At 37.4% G+C, this 16,113-nt stretch overlaps 1 protein-coding gene across 1 annotated transcript in view; it reads right to left on the reverse strand.

The window, feature by feature from the left end:
* The window catches only part of lmbr1 (limb development membrane protein 1), a 37,350-nt gene extending 21,701 nt beyond the window's left edge, over window positions 1–15,649 (reverse strand). Inside the window, exons 1-6 of the mRNA XM_055037725.1 lie at window positions 15,451–15,649; window positions 11,711–11,783; window positions 10,874–10,913; window positions 10,254–10,393; window positions 9,578–9,681; window positions 126–252 (exon numbers count right to left, since the gene is read on the reverse strand). Coding sequence (XP_054893700.1) covers window positions 126–252; window positions 9,578–9,681; window positions 10,254–10,393; window positions 10,874–10,913; window positions 11,711–11,783; window positions 15,451–15,513 — 547 coding nt within the window. The 5' untranslated portion in view covers window positions 15,514–15,649. The remainder of the gene's footprint in view (window positions 1–125; window positions 253–9,577; window positions 9,682–10,253; window positions 10,394–10,873; window positions 10,914–11,710; window positions 11,784–15,450) is intronic.
* Between the last annotated feature and the right edge of the window lie 464 nt (window positions 15,650–16,113).

Consider the following 16,113-nt stretch of genomic DNA (forward strand, 5'->3'; position numbering starts at 1 on the left):
AATGGATATGTTTAGATGTTTCTATGTCTTATTTCAAGAAAATTTCCATGTAACTTAAAACAAAATCAGTTACATTTGAAAATGCATGACAATTGAAGTGAAGAAAAATGTATTAAGCCACTTACCATAGAGTGATTCCATACTGGCAGCATCATTGTCAATCAGGGCTGATGCCACCCACACAATGCCAAGAATGAGCAAGGCCAGCAGGAAGAGCATCACAAACGTCTCCAGAATGCGAGCCTTTATGCCCTGACAGAGGACAAATTATGGGTTAATGTTTAACACAAATATCACAGAATAAATCATCAGAAAAAACAAATTATCACAGTAATATTCTGTTTTTTGTTTTATGTAAATTATGCAGTCGAAATAACATAATTGGAACAACAGAAGTCAATTAGAAAGACTTTAAATTAACTATGAACATGAAAGACATGGTCCCTATTTTAATACAAAATGGTTAAAAACCCAGGCTTTGAAATTAATTTGGTTCATCCGGTTACATTGTTTTGTATGGGATGTTCCTAATCATGGAAAATGATGTATAAAAAACTTTTTGCATCATTTTCTTGTCAAACATCTATTGAAAGACAGCTCAAATCTTGATTTGAGCTCTATTTTTTAAAACATTTTTCAGTTCTTTATCAACTTTTTCTAGTCATTAGGATTCAACGTGGACAATCCAAAGAGCCACTTGAGGCTCCGGAGCCGCAGGTTGCAGACCCCACTCTAAAAAACCCCCAGAATACCTGGAGAAGAAGAAAAAAAATGGAGACAAAGGGTGAACATTTGTACCCATACAGAAAGACTTTGTCAACTTATATTTACCAAAGTGGCATTCCTGTTTACCATTTATTTCCCTTTAAGCTATCCTTACATAAAAATACTTAATGGATGCCATTTCCAACATCTGACATTTTAAACATGAAGCAAAATTCCCCCAACACCAAATCACTCCTTTTTAAACTGCCTCACCTAATAACAGCATGACTTCTACTAACCCTACACAAACATCACATAAAGGCTCCCGTGGATCTGTGTGTAAAATAGTTCTTTTATACACGCTTATTGTAGTCTATAAAATAGGCCCAACAGAGGCTGACAGTGGCAGAGGCGAAATTAAAAAGAGGAGGGGAACAGGGGTGTTCCGAGGGGCGCAGCTACTGTCTGCGATCAAGAGCAGACCTCCCATATGGGGCCGATTAGCAACTCCCTGAGTACCGCGGCCAAGTCCCATGTTGTGCAGACGAGAGAGTTTTGGGGTAATTTGGGTTTTCCGGGTCACAAACTGCTGAGTGGTTAATAAAGCCCCTTCCTATCTGTTCTCACAGTTTCTAAAACCTCTCTCCTCTGGTGGAGACACGAGCTGTCTAGGGCAGAAAGATGGATAGGTGCTCCCAAACACATGTAAGGTACACAACCAGACATGGGATAACAAGCATTCCCTGCCTTTTTGGGGAGTGCCGTTTAAATTAAGGACATGTGAGCAATTTGTTACCAACTAACATAATGGCTGTGTGGTTGCTGTTCAGTATTTGCCAACAAGTACATTAAGGAGGACCCTCTTCGAATGCTTTCCCTCTTAATCATGAGGCCACTTTATAAAGAGGACCCGGCTGCGGTTTGAGGAAGTAAATCATACAATGTTCTTCATTCCTTACCACCCTTCCAAGTACACCTGTCTTTAGGGGTCTGCTTTATTATACAGTTCCACCACTTTATAAAAGCCTTTTTTCTTCCCATAGTAAAATGTATTGGTAACTTACTTTAAAATTGTGACATTGTTTTATGTATACATGTACAACACAAACATTGGGTTGCCAAAGCAGTTTTAATTTTGCCACACTGCAATCACAAACTTTGTTCTATTGAATTTTTATGTGATCAAATCATAATTTTGAACTGAAAAGTAAATGAACTGAACCTTTTGTCCTTAACCCTCTCTGAGCCAACACTTTGTAGAATCACCTTAGGCTTTGCAGATTTACAGACCAAACTCTGTCTTTCTTTTCAAAACGGCCATGCTACCGTTGATCAATTAAACTGGTCAGAAAGTGTTAAACTGGAATTTTAAATTGAATTTAGGTCTGGGGTTTGATTGGGTTGGATCAATATCCCTAGACTTAAACCATTCTATTAGACCTGTGAATGTATAGTTGAGGTCCTGTGTGAATGTAAACCTCTGTCTGTCGCAGGCTTCAGTCTTTAGCAGACATTGAATGACTTCATTTCAGCTACAATCAGCCTTCTTATCAACTCTGAGCAGCTATGCTATTCCCAGCTGAAAAAGGCATCACATCATGGTGCTGCTGTCATATTAATTTGGTGAATTGCTTCTTTGATTCATGCTGTCCTGAAATGAGTATGAATCAAATCATTGGCCATAACATTACAAGTTGTCATGTCAAATGGTTGATAGAACAATGTCTTTTGAAATATTGAAAGCTTAGAATATTCCTTTATCACCCAATTTTTCCTGAAAGCTCTCCACAACTTTATCCTGACCTGTCTTGCCATTTCTTCATTAATGTTCCCTTACAAACCTCTGAGGCCTTCACAGAACAGCTGGATTTATACTGAGATTAAATTACACACATCTGGACTCTGATTACCAATTAGGTGACTTCTAAAGGCAACTGTTCGCACTAGATTACATTTAAGGATATCAGGATGCATCAGAACATGCAGAACCCACAGGCAGGACATGTGTCCAGTCAAGCACACCAGTAGCTTTGATTTGAAATACAAATCGCTACATGTTCTAATTTGTATTTTTAATTTATGTGTTGGTCTATTACTTAGAACCCCAAATATCTGAAGTTTGAAAAAGTTCAACGGATCTGCATAAGTTTGCAAATCACAGTTTCTGATAAAAATGTGTGCATGTATGCATCCATACATAACCACACATCTATTGAGTCTGTATTACCAACCATTACAGAAAAATAAGACTGCAGGCTTATTCACATCATTGGTGTAAATCCCCCACAGCATCTCTTTGCTATTATTGAGCAATTACATGCCAATCACCTCCTCTTATTTCAGGAAAAGCCTCAGTGAGGGTAGAATTTTCTACCACAACAAAGAAGATAATGGGCAGGGACCAGAGTGCCCCAGTGTGGCCAACACAAACACTACAGCTACTTTACAGGTGACTGGACAGGGACACAGAAGAACCATTTAAAAACATCAACAATGTTTGCATATTTTTTTGTGCAAAAACTTTCTGAAACTGGTGACTCTATGCAGCTATGGATTTGACTAACAATTTTACTCACTGTCTTGTTCATTAAACTCTTGCATCCTTTGTACATTATGCAGACATGTTAATCTTGCATCTCACAGCCGCATACAAATACACTCAACACAAGAAGAGGAGAAGAAAATAGACTACCAAGAATAAAGAGAAAAAAATAATGAGAGGGAACAACATAGGGAGACTGGAGTCAACGTCTGAGCAAATCTCATTCCCCAGAGTTAAGAGAGGTGAGAGAGGAATGCTTTCAGGGACTTCAACCACGGCCCACATGTGCACTCTTAAGGATGCATCAGAACACGCAGAACCCACAGGCAGGACATGTGTCCAGTCAAGCACATCAGTCCACCTTAACAAGCTGCCCATGCCACACTGAAGGTATATTCCCTTTAGATAAGTCTCTCAATCATTTATAAGGCTCAAATCATTCCACATTCACATCATTTAGGGCAAAGGCAGAGCTCATCACCTCCTTCACTGTCATCTACAATCTACTTTTTCAGGAATAATTTCACTCACCACATTACTGGAGAGGAACAGTGGCTTTGTTTTGAATCACAAAACAAAGCAACTATGATGAAAGTCAGAAGGATGAAAGTATGGTTCATAAATAGAAGCCGTCCAAAAGAGTCATCATGAATGATCAAAGTTTTAATCGTCAAACAGTGAAGGCTGGGAAAAAAGAAAAAAAAAACAAAAAAAAACCTGTGTCTTGGCTTCCAGAGTACCCGTTGAAAGTTTCTATTCTTGCTATTCTAAATGTGTAACTACCTCTAAATATAGCAGTTCTAAAATATTCAGCATCCCCTGATCCTCACACCGACATCCAGCGAGGGGCTGGTTGCCTGCTGCAGATCTGCTTATACAATACTGGAGAGATTTCCAAGAAAAGTGGAAAGCATCATAAGAAACATGTGACATATTTATTCATCAACTAATGCCAAACAACAAACCAAAGTATTCATAACACTTCAACTTTTTGACACTTTGTCACATTCCAACCACAACCCCTAATTAATTTATTTTATTGGAAGTTAGCAGTTAATTGTAAAATCAAATGTAGGAACAACTACCCATGTTTTTGAAAATTTTATGCAAAACTAAAAGAATAAATTAGTAAACCTGAAAAATGTGCCATGCTTTTTTTAATCGTCCTTAAGAATCAGGATGAAAAAGTGAAGAGTATGCTACAATCCTACCAAGGCACAGCGACCCAACTAAACTGTCAAGTCAGCTAATAAGAGTCATAATCAGAGAGGAAGCAAGGAGGTCCAGGGTTCATGTGGAATACATAACTGTTAGCAGTCGAAGCCACTTCAACAGTAGCTTTCAAAATGAAGGCCAAGTAGCTTTATTGGTCAACATGCATAACACTGTGTGTGAGGGAAAAAAATTCAAAATCAATGTTGGTAGAAAACGCCAATCTGACTGAAACTGAGTAGTTTTGCAATGACATCCCAAAAAGACTTGCAGCTATAAAATATTCAAAAGGAAGCAGAATGCTTATGTATGCCACTTTCTAATGTTATGCTCGCAACAAAATTTCAAAACTATGCATGTTTCATTTCCCTCTTTTGAAATTATGAACTACTTTGTCTTTCGAATGAAACCCAATAGGTTTCAATGTGACAAAACATAAAAAGATTAAAGAGGTATGCAATCTGGAAGGTACTGTACCCAATGAAGTACCATATCTAGTGAAATACCCCAAGACCTAAATATATACAAATAATTTTCCCAATTTTAAGAAAAAATTGAACTGGAAACTCCTAGATTTGAATTTAGCCTCAGCAAGAGGCTTGATGCCTATAGCAAATTCCTCTAAACGCGAAATAGAGAGAAGCTATTTGCAAAGCTCTTACAGCCGCACTAATGAAGAATAAATAAGAGAGAAAAGTGAGAAAAAGGAAGAGGCTCCTACAGGAGCTGCTTTGCTGCTGCCATCAACTTTGAGCAGGTCAGTAGGTGGTGGCAGAGACCATTCTGCACACCATCTCTCTGCTGACTGTCAGGTAAGCGTGCAACAAGGGCCAAGAGTGTAAAAAGTAAAGAGGGGGCAGGGCCCATTTCACATCTCAGCAAAAACACTGTTCTCTTTGGTAAAGACGTGCCAGATGCTCTGGGACCTTGTTAGTGTATCCTTCAAGCAGTCGGCGGCAGTGCAATGACCGTGTCAAAGACAGAAAGCAGAAAAGAAGGACATTCCCCTGTAAAACTGCTCAGTACACTTCAAAATACTGTTTATACTTCTTAACAAAGCAACTATGACATCCGAGAATGGAAAATGGTCACCACTACAGCAAAACGCAGATTTATTTTATTTAACTTTAGTTCACAGTCACTTGAATGAAAGAAGCATCCATTCTTTACATTCATAAAGTGTGCTTCTCAGAAATGAAGAAATGTTTTCTCAGTTATTTATTTATTTATTTATTCTTACACCCAGCAACACAAGTTATACTTTTTCCAACACTGCCCAAATGATTGATATCTTTCTCTCAGCAAAAACAGCTTAGACTTTGGTCAAGAATCAGTTAAGTTTCATTCGCAACGTTTCACTTCAGTTTAGAAAAACTGAGTCATGAAAGGACAGGAAAATCTTGTTTGTCCTTTTTAAAATTCCCCCGCTCGAGCTAATATGTTGCTGTGGTAACCAACATTGTAACGGGCAGCTTTAGGGAGACACTATGACCCTAAAGGAAGGTATGTAAACACCACTATATTCTCCGGCTGGGCCTGCCTAGAAAGAAGGCCTGGGAAAAATGTCTGCATGTGCAGGAGATTTGAAATAAATATCCAGGCTCCCATTGTGGAGCGCCAACAAAGAGGAGTATCTTAGTAACACCAAACAGGGTTTGCTCGGCGAGACGTTTTCACCCTCTCCGCCTCCCCCTCCTCCACAATAAACACACTTCTCATCATCGGCGGGTTAGGGCTTAGGATGAGATTGATGAGGAGTTTCTTTAACTACCAGATGAAACCTGTTGGCCCTTCGCTGGGTCAGTCGCAGGGTCAAACTCGTTCCAACTCGTTCCAGGATCAAAAAGATTTCAATACTGGTTGGGACTAAAAGACTATTCAACACATAGCGTGTTGGCAGCTTAAAATAATAATTAGCAGCTGAAACAGATGGGAAAAAATAGAAACCCTTTATGCTTCTATACTAAAAATAGATTAAAGTTGTCTTTATCAAAATGTGTTTTAACATAAAAATAACTTCAAACTACCTCAGATTTAGTTTATTTTAGTTGATTGAAGCCACTTAGATGGCTGGAGACTACACTTTTATCGTCTTTGGGAGGAAATGCAAATTAATTCAGTAGGTTATCATTGTTCCAATATTATCTAATATTAATGAGGTTCACTATTCAACAATATCTTTAAGTTGAGCTCCATAAACTCTAACTTACACTAACAACTAACACCCCAACAACCCCGGGCGCCCAAAGTTATACAGGTCTTAAGCAAAAATCTGAGAACACGGCCATAAAGTGGGAGACATTTTACAGCAGCAACTAAAGCTAGATCATAACTTCTGACATCACAACCCTTAGTCGCCCTGATTCATCCACAATTTGGACAATTTGTTAAACTGTTAATCATTCGGGGTGACAGAGGCCCTAAAGAGTTCCGCATAAAAAAAACACACACATTAAAAAAGAAAAAACATCCACATTTCCATCCTTATTCCGTTGGCGTCTTTTAGTGCATCGTCAAAAGTAAACACAGCCACATGAAAAGGCTGACTTATAGTGTTAGCGGTGAAATTCATCATTCACTTCATTTCCGCAGGCAAAGAGACCTTGCGGGGCTACAACATAAGCCCAGGAGGTTAAAATGCCACATAAAACCTTATTACATCTCGGTCTAATGCTATTATTGGATGAAAGGATAATATCACATTATAAAAATGGAGATCTGTGTTTTACGTTCTTCTTGCTGTCGGAGACACTATTTCCTTTACAGGCGGCTACGTTTGGTGGGGGCATAGGGAGTACTTGAGTGTCAGCCCACCCCCTCCCTCTCCAAACACAATATATATATAAAAGTGAAGCTCAACACTGAACAGTGCTTCCTCTGAACAGATTTATGGACGCTATGCTGCAGGAATAAATTTTGTCAAAATCTTATTTGTTTGAAAAATTCATAGAGCATATTAAACTTTTTCTAAGCCACAATTTTCAATATCTTGTACTAGGATATATTTTTTGTTTCATGCAGATGTTGTGTGCTGGGTTAGGGGTGGGCATTTATCGCATGGTTTGTCATTTACCATGATAAGTTTCTTATCATGAGAATTTTGATTTATTGCTGTCACAAAAAATTCTAATTCATGCCATTTTTTTTTAAAAAAAAGGTCTGTATTATCGGAATTGCTATTTTTACTATTATCTCCAATGTTTGTTCATTGAAAGCGTCAATAAATCAATACATTTGAAAATCTGATTAAATGCAATTACCATGTGCAGTTTAATGATACAAATCATGATTCTTTATGCGATTACCAATGAGAATGTTTTTATAGGGCAGTATTTGTGTTTAGGGGCCTATAATTGCTGTGACACAATTGTAGCCATAAACAAGAAAAAAAATTTAATCACAAAATATCATGATAAAGCTTTAAATTCAATCTCATCCACTCCTATTCAGGGAATTAGTTTTCCACCCCATATAGTGTTTTGGATGTTTTGGTCTTATCTTAGCTCCAATTAGATGCCCCCAAGGCTCATCTTATTGGAGCTATGGATCTCTGCAGCTCCTCCAGAGACACCTCTTGGTTGCTACTCTAAATAACCATCAGTTGGAGGAAACTGTTTTAGTCGGTTTGGAGTGGTACTGTATTCTTCCCAGTTTCAGATTATCAGTTGAGAAATGCCTTGCAAGATGCTTGAAACTGTGACTTTTGCTTTATAACTCTGCCATGAACATTTCCACTGCTTTATCCCTGACCTGCCGTTTATGTGTCTTGAAAGCATCATGATGCTGTTTGTTCAGTAATGTTGACTGGATTTTATTAAACCAGTTGATTGGAGATTTTTCTGACTCATTTGCAAAACAATTTTGCAACTCTTCCCTCCACTTCCCGACTATGCACTACTTCGTATTGACATCACATCAAAACCTAGCAAAATACATAAAAGGTCTGGTTGTTTTGTAAACAAAGGGGTAGTATAACTTTTAAAAAGACTATACTACTATTTTGCACCACTGCTGTTTATTACTCAGGTTTTGGAGTAATTTCTTTACAACTAAAATTCTAAAGACAGAATTGGTCTCCTTAGTCGCTATGTGTCGGGTTCCAATTGTTCCACCCAATATACAAGTTAATACAACTTGTTCACCTTGTCCCTCTCTGAAAAAACCTAAAAAAAAAGAAACTTGTTCAAATTAAAAGAGCAAACAGGAGAATTGTTGTCCTTCCTACACACCAGGACCAGCTGTCTACATAAGAAATCCAACTGAAACAATTAGTGGCCTACCTATCCACTACAGTATGGAGTGATTTTTATGTGCTTTGGCCAGGAGGGACATAAACCAGAGGTTTCAAACTGTGACACAGGATAGAGGCATATTAAAGGTAAATCTTTCCCTTTCCTTTCTGCAAGGCTCTATTGTCCTGTGATGTTGCTGCCACTTTATGGACTCCTGGGACACGAGCACCCAGCCTTTTTTTTCTCTCCTTGGGGTACGGTTTGAGGGGAGCAGGGGGGTTCGGGTAATCAATTAAACGAGGAAGTTCGCTGAGCCTTACAACTCGATTATTAGCCTGTGCTTTTGAAGTTTTATTTTCGGGGGGCTGGGGAAGGGGTGACAAGGAATCAGGCTTTAAATCAGTGGGGCCGATGCAGCAGTGTTGAAGCGTTTGCAGCCTATGGCCTTATTGAAAGGGTTTGTCAGGATGTGGCACTGAGCGAAGACCAGATTCAGACTTTCCTGCTTAATGAGCTTTTTTTGCTGTGGCAGTTACAGTGGCCTGTCTGAGTCAAGCAGAGGGCACAGGCTACGCACCTGCTGCCGCTGGCTGTTTGCAGAAAATTTCCTGCACCGTGCCATATAACTCAATATCAATTGAGTTATATGGTAACTCAATATAACCTCCAAAGGTTTTCTGTGGAGAAATATCTTAGAAATATAATTGTGTTTCTACAAAGTAAAAATGTATCAAATTCTGATTGTCTAAGAATAATCAAGGATGTTCAAATTTGATTTAGATGGTAAAGTTCAGAAAAGTTCCCAAAGATATTGTGTGACATCTGTTTTCCAGAACAAGCTTTGAGTAATACAAATCTCGAATGGAGAATTTGAGATTTCTTGTACCTTTTTCGATCCAGCAAATCCCTCAGACTCCAGAAAGAAATAGGCGAATGGCATTAGGACAAAGAGGCAAAGGTTGGAGAACAGCGACACCAGGTTCCACAGACCTGCAGAAACCAAGCAAGCCATTAGCAGCACATACAGAGAAGCAATTCCCAGTTTACTACTTTACCTCTTAAAGATACCACGTGACCCACTTTTGCTGGTTTCCCCTCTATCCTGTTAAAGTAGTTTGCCATAAAACAGGTTGTATCAAACAGCGCTGGCTTTTAAATTATGGACTCTGGTGCCACCTAGTGGATTTCAAGTAGCCTATCAGTATTTTTGTTTTGTTTTTTTTAACAACACAGAAGTCTGAAAATCTTCATTTTTAACCTAGGAACAGTGAAGCTACCTAACGGTTTTTGTTTTTGACATTAACCATGTTAACCATTTCCCCTCCCCAATCATATAAAATGCAACTCGTAATGACATTTGGCAATCCAAAATTCACTCTTATTTCCTACACAAGTACACCACGGTAGGGGTATGGCAAAGCCTTCCTATATTCAAATATGACATGAATTTGTCTGAAGAGTATTTTTGTTTGACATAATCATGTGATCATTTAAATAGCAACAAGTAATAATTATTCTTGTCAGTGAAAGGAACAGATCCATGAACAGCATGAAGTACTGACCATGAATGAGGGAACCGTTGAGCCACTGAATGTAGTAGTTTCTGGGGAAGGAGAGGAGAATCTCGTTGCTAATAATCGAGAAAGGCAGGAGGAAGACGGCACCGCCGGACACAGCCAGCGTGAAGGTGCACAAATATAATCTGTAAATCAAACCAAGACACACACGCACACATTAAAAATATTCCCAATCCAAGCAAAAATCTTTTACACCTTTACAAATTAGATAAGGCTGTGATTTAAAGCTTTGTGCTATGACCGTTGTTGTGAGGGGAGATCAACTTGTTCCACCCGTGCGATGTATCACTCTTGAATGTGCACAGTATTAGTCTGCATTTTGACATTTTTAATACTAAATCTTTACTTTCAGCCTTGTGCTATCTTACAAATTGCAGAAAAGTATATATTTTTTAAATGAATCTTAATTCCTCAGAGCTAAAGTTGAAGCTTGAAAGCAACCAGCTTTTACTTCTTTGTTGAAATAACTGATAGTAATTTTTAAAACCACATTCCTCTGACAAGTTGTTGGTCTGCAGATTAAAGGAATCCTAAAAGTTATAGTTGAAAAACTTAAAATCGCATAATTTCTCAAAGACGAGCGAGATAAAAACAGCAACACTTACGATATCCTGTTGACAACAGCATCTTCATCCTCGTGATCGTCTGGAAAGTAAACAAAGACACTTCAGTCACAGAGCCAGACATTGTAGACCAGAATGTTAACAGTGTTGGACATCACACAGATTTTCAAAAATACATGTATTTATTTTGAACACCAGAATAAATGACTGAGTTTTAAAATATAGGATTAAGCAGGTTGAAACACAAATGCTTGGTTTCATCAGAGAAGAATAAAGTCCCCAGGAATATTTTGGGATGTACTTGATGTGTTCCGAGGAAGAGGCACACATGATGTAACATTATAAGAATACAGTTGTGTTGTCACATATAACACAACTAGGATTCGAAGGAAATTCCTGAGAGATTCATGTCTGACTAGTTTCTGACTACTCATTTCCTCATTTTTGAATAACTAAATATCTCTAATTTTCTCCACCTTTTGTTAGCCATATCCTCAGACTGCTCCTCAGTAGCCACTGATGATTACAGAGAAGGATTTGTCACCATTTTGAAGGTATTTTATTGTGAACAAATGTCTTTACAGTACAAGCAGGTAAAGTCCTAAACAATTAAGGGTGGATACAGTTCATGCTCACACAGAGCTAAAGGTGACAGATGGCTCTGTAGTAATGGGTGTGGTCTGTTCTACATACATCTGGAGTTTTTATATTAATGACCTGGTTTTCATCTGAACACAATGAAGGATTGTGTGTGTGAACTAACAAGTTTGTTCTTAAATCTTAATGATCCTCAAAGTTCCTGTAGTAATTAATGCACAGAGGCATTTTTCTGAGGAACAGTTTGATATGTTACAGAGACCGTACTTTAAATTGACGTACCACTTTTCCTTTTGTATCTGGTTATAATGCAGTAGGAGACGATGTAGAGGACGGCAAACAGGAGGAAGCAAATCTTAAAAATGAGAAAAAAAAAAGATTTTAATGATGCAGCAAATGATCCACATACATTTTTTAAACAATGTAGAGATAAAGAAGAGCTTTGCAGATTGCACAGAGAGAGCATCCAAGTAAAACCTCAAGCTGGAATCTGAACCAAGGACCTTTTTGCTGTAAGGCAACAGCGCAAACCTCGGCCCCAAAATGTACTGTACTCCACAAACACGGAATACTGTTTGTGTGGCCTGATGCACTGCAGTGTGAAACAGCTGTTTATTACTAGACGTGATAATGTACACTAATTTAATGACATCACTTTGTTTAGTCAAGATGTGACTCCTTTGCTTTAAAATAGATATCAAACAGAATTACAAATCACTACCTCATTGTGTTTTAGAGCAAGTTTCAAATAATCACCAATAAAACTACTGATAGAAATTACTCAATATTATCCATTTATAGGATATTTATTGTAAGTCATTTCATACGATGTTGTTTTTCCATGGTATAATACCTGAAATGACACAACTTCAGGCTCAAAACTAACTGGGTAGTTTTACAGAAAGATCATATACCACATTCCTTTTTCCAACTGGGACACTAATCAGGATGTAACTAATATTAGAAGCTCTCACTTCAGCACTTTGCATGCTGTCAACGCTGCATAAATCATTCTGTTTTCAGACATTACTCAACACGATTGTATACATTTCAGACATGTATTTTATACAAGCTTCAGAAAAACAACTTTCCCGCCTCTTGGTGTCATCTGGCAAATGGAGAAAATATTTATGCATTTAAAGCTACACACAATTTTACCAGCACTGGCCAAAGTCAAGAGAAGACTACGGCAATCCCAGAAGAACCCAGAATAATCCAGAACCAGGTATCGAGTTCTGACAAACCAGCTTACAACAGAAACAGAAAGACAAACTGTTCTAAGCATATCTGCCAACACTTAAATCTTGGTTACTTCCTGTTTACTCCTTAGAGAATAGCACACTAAATCAAAGAAAATAGCATGCAGCATCTTCTTTGTTCCAAGCACAGTCCAAAAATCTCAAATTCTTTTCATTGATAGTATTTCATGCTTTCATAGTACAGACAGAAAACTGGAAAGGAAATATAGAAAATGTTAAGTCACACAACAAACATTCACTGAAGACTTAGTGCAAAATCAGGTCTTTTTGAGCATGGTATGTTCCTATGCTGGATCCCCACATCAGACATCAATTGTAATTGCTAAGATGTTCAGGGTCAAAGTTGACATTGCAGTCCTCCACAATTTTAGGGATGCACCAAAATTAACGTTTTAGCCCATATTGACTGCTGACATTTAAATTTGTGCTGTTTCATGATCACTGTCACATGACCAAACAAATGCACAAAGTAAACCCCTCGGAAAACTCACACAAACAACAACAAGATGGAAATAAATAATGTTTATTAAGATCAGCCCAGTTGTACTTATGGGACCAATAAGTTAAAAATTGATAGACATTGGCTAATGCTGATATGTCATACATTCCTACACAATATACAACATTATGCAGCTGGTAAAATCAAATGTTTGTACACCTATGCTGGATAATAAACTTATTTAAATAATATGGAACAGAACTTTATTTTTTTGTTTTTTTAAAAGAGCAGCATTGCATGAAAAGATAAAATGTCGCAATAAGCAATAGATCAATTAATCCATAATAAATTCAAACAAACTCAATCACTTCCATTTGCATGATTTGTAGTCGTTTTCTGTTCTCTCTTTCTACCAAAATCTGAATGACAAGTCTTCAGTCTCTCAGCCCTTTTTTGAAGGACAAATTTGTTTACAGAGACTTTATGATTTATTTTATTTGTTCTTTGCTTTATTTATTTTCGCTATTGAAAATGTCTTCCAGGTGCAGTGTTAAATGCTCACTAGAATTTAAAGTTGATTGATTTTGAGAATGTGTTTTTGCATTTTCAACCCATTACCATTATATTACTTGACAATGGACACGAAATAACATTATTACAAGAACTTCTGGGAGAATTTATTGTCCAGCTAAATGTGTCATTGTGACAGGCCTATGCATACACAGAGAATGCTGTCATAACCTGATTTCTCAAAGAAGCTCGACTTATGTGCTCTTGGCAAGGACTGGTTTGACTTTTTTTTAAAGAATTATTTAACTGGTCATACAGCAAAAGTTCACCAACTACACATTAATTGGGTGCATATTTTATTGTCACAAACCCATGTCAACCTATTTAATCAGGTTGTCTGTACTAACCCAAATTAGTACAGACAACCTCAAATATGCTTGTGTAAATCCATCCACATACTGAGTCACAGAAACACTACTGCTAACCGATACACTTCACATCTTGGTGTAAGGTTAGGCATGTTGATATTAAGAAGGACAGACGCTTAGGACAACATGTACAAGCCAACACTGAACTGTTGAGCCTGCTCGCTTCTGAGACATTTGATAGGTTAGCAAATATTTTCTTAAAAATATTGGATTATAATTTTGCTCGTACATGAAATTTCCCAGAGTTCTCCTAATTTTCTCTACTGATGCTGTAATTGTTTCTAGCTCTAAAGAGCAAAGAAACAATTCTTGATGGTAGATCAGCATGACAACAGGGAAAAATGTAATAATGTTGCTGATAATCATTATCCAGATATTATTGTTGTTTACTAATCAACATTTTCCACAGTTACATTTTTATTACATGTATCACTATGGCATTACTATGCAACAGTGCACAGCTCTTGACAGTGACCTTACTACATTACTAGCATGCAGAATAATGAATCCACACCACTTCCAGTACATGGACGATTGCATCTCAGCAGTTTATTGTAATCCTAATATTGTACAAATTAAAACTGTGATTCCAAGTGTTATTGAACATAAAGTGTAGTTGTAGTAAGAGGGATTTTAAAGAAAAAATAAGCATTTTCATCCATCTTCATCCCACTCCAATATGATCATGCACAATAATATAACTTGTGGCTGTTTCATTACAATTCAGCAACAAATTTACTTTTCCACTCCTTGGATAAAACTACACAAACCTGGAAAACATTTACGTCATCAGTATTTCTCCAAGAATAGGTTCAAAACTGATGGTCAAATTGTGGACCTTGACAAAATCTACAACAATTTGACTTCAAAATAAAGATAGCTTGACAGCGTTGCAGCATGAACGTAAATAAAACCACGCACCAAGAAATACATAAAATAATAAATTGTGCAATAATTCGTGTGTCTTTTTCGATTTATAAGTGTAAGTTAGCTGGTGATATTGATAAGCCATGTGTGGTGTTTTCACTTGCACATTTCATTCATTTCCTTTTTAGATTTGTTGTGAATTGGTTTCTTTCTAACCAAAGGCATGATTATAACTATTAAAAGAGCTGAAAATAATTCTACGAGGTTACCCGTTTTGATGCGCTAACGAGCTAGCTGTGGCTAACGTCAGCTGTCCTGGCGAGATCTCCGGATCTCCACTATGCGGCTTAAATTCAAACTAATTTAGGAAGTGATAATATCCTAATCCACAACAATGAAGACCCGAGTATCACGTTTATAATTTCCCCCCAAAAGCCAATCTGACCCACTGATAAAGCTAATGCTAGCCTCCAGTGATGTGTAGACAGAGGACGTTAGCCAGCTAGCTCCATTACTTACGATGTACTCTCGAACTTGACTGTGAAAATTCTGCTCTCTGATGGTAACATCGTCTTCTTCCATTCTTCATATTGCAAGTACAGAGAGGCTACAGGTTCTCAACATTCTCGCTTGCCTCACTGGCAACAACTGCGGATCGCTCTGCACTGCGCGCAAACTGTATTGGCTGTTTAAGTCAGGCTTCTCCGTGGTAAATAGAAAAAAATACGCCCCAAAATAATGGTCGTCATCTCAAAGCGTCAAGCTTTTAAACGGCAAGCATTTTTTGGAACGTCATCACCGCCGCCATATTGGAGAGGGGATGTTTTTTATAAAACACAATTCAGCATATAACATAATAAAACAAACGGAATGAAAATTAACAAGGAAAAAGCAATAAGATAAAAAATAAAAAACCTTGAACCATGCGTCAGTTCTTTTAGAGTGTTAAAATGACTTAAATGCCTTATGGCTTTTAAGTTGACTCAAAATGTGCAGTTTTAAATAAACAGCAATGAATGTAAAGTGATAAATAAATGAAGCGCTACTTAATTTATTTTAACATCAAAAGCACTTAAAGAGTTGTGTAATAGTAGCTAGTTAGAAATTATTAATATATCTAAAAACATGTGGAGGGAATTTTCCGTATTTGTTAGATGTATAAAAATCATATTTGAATATGGA

This window comes from Poeciliopsis prolifica, unplaced genomic scaffold (assembly GCF_027474105.1).
Source record: "Poeciliopsis prolifica strain line A6 unplaced genomic scaffold, Auburn_PproV2 SCAFFOLD012, whole genome shotgun sequence".
Taxonomy (NCBI): domain Eukaryota; kingdom Metazoa; phylum Chordata; class Actinopteri; order Cyprinodontiformes; family Poeciliidae; genus Poeciliopsis; species Poeciliopsis prolifica.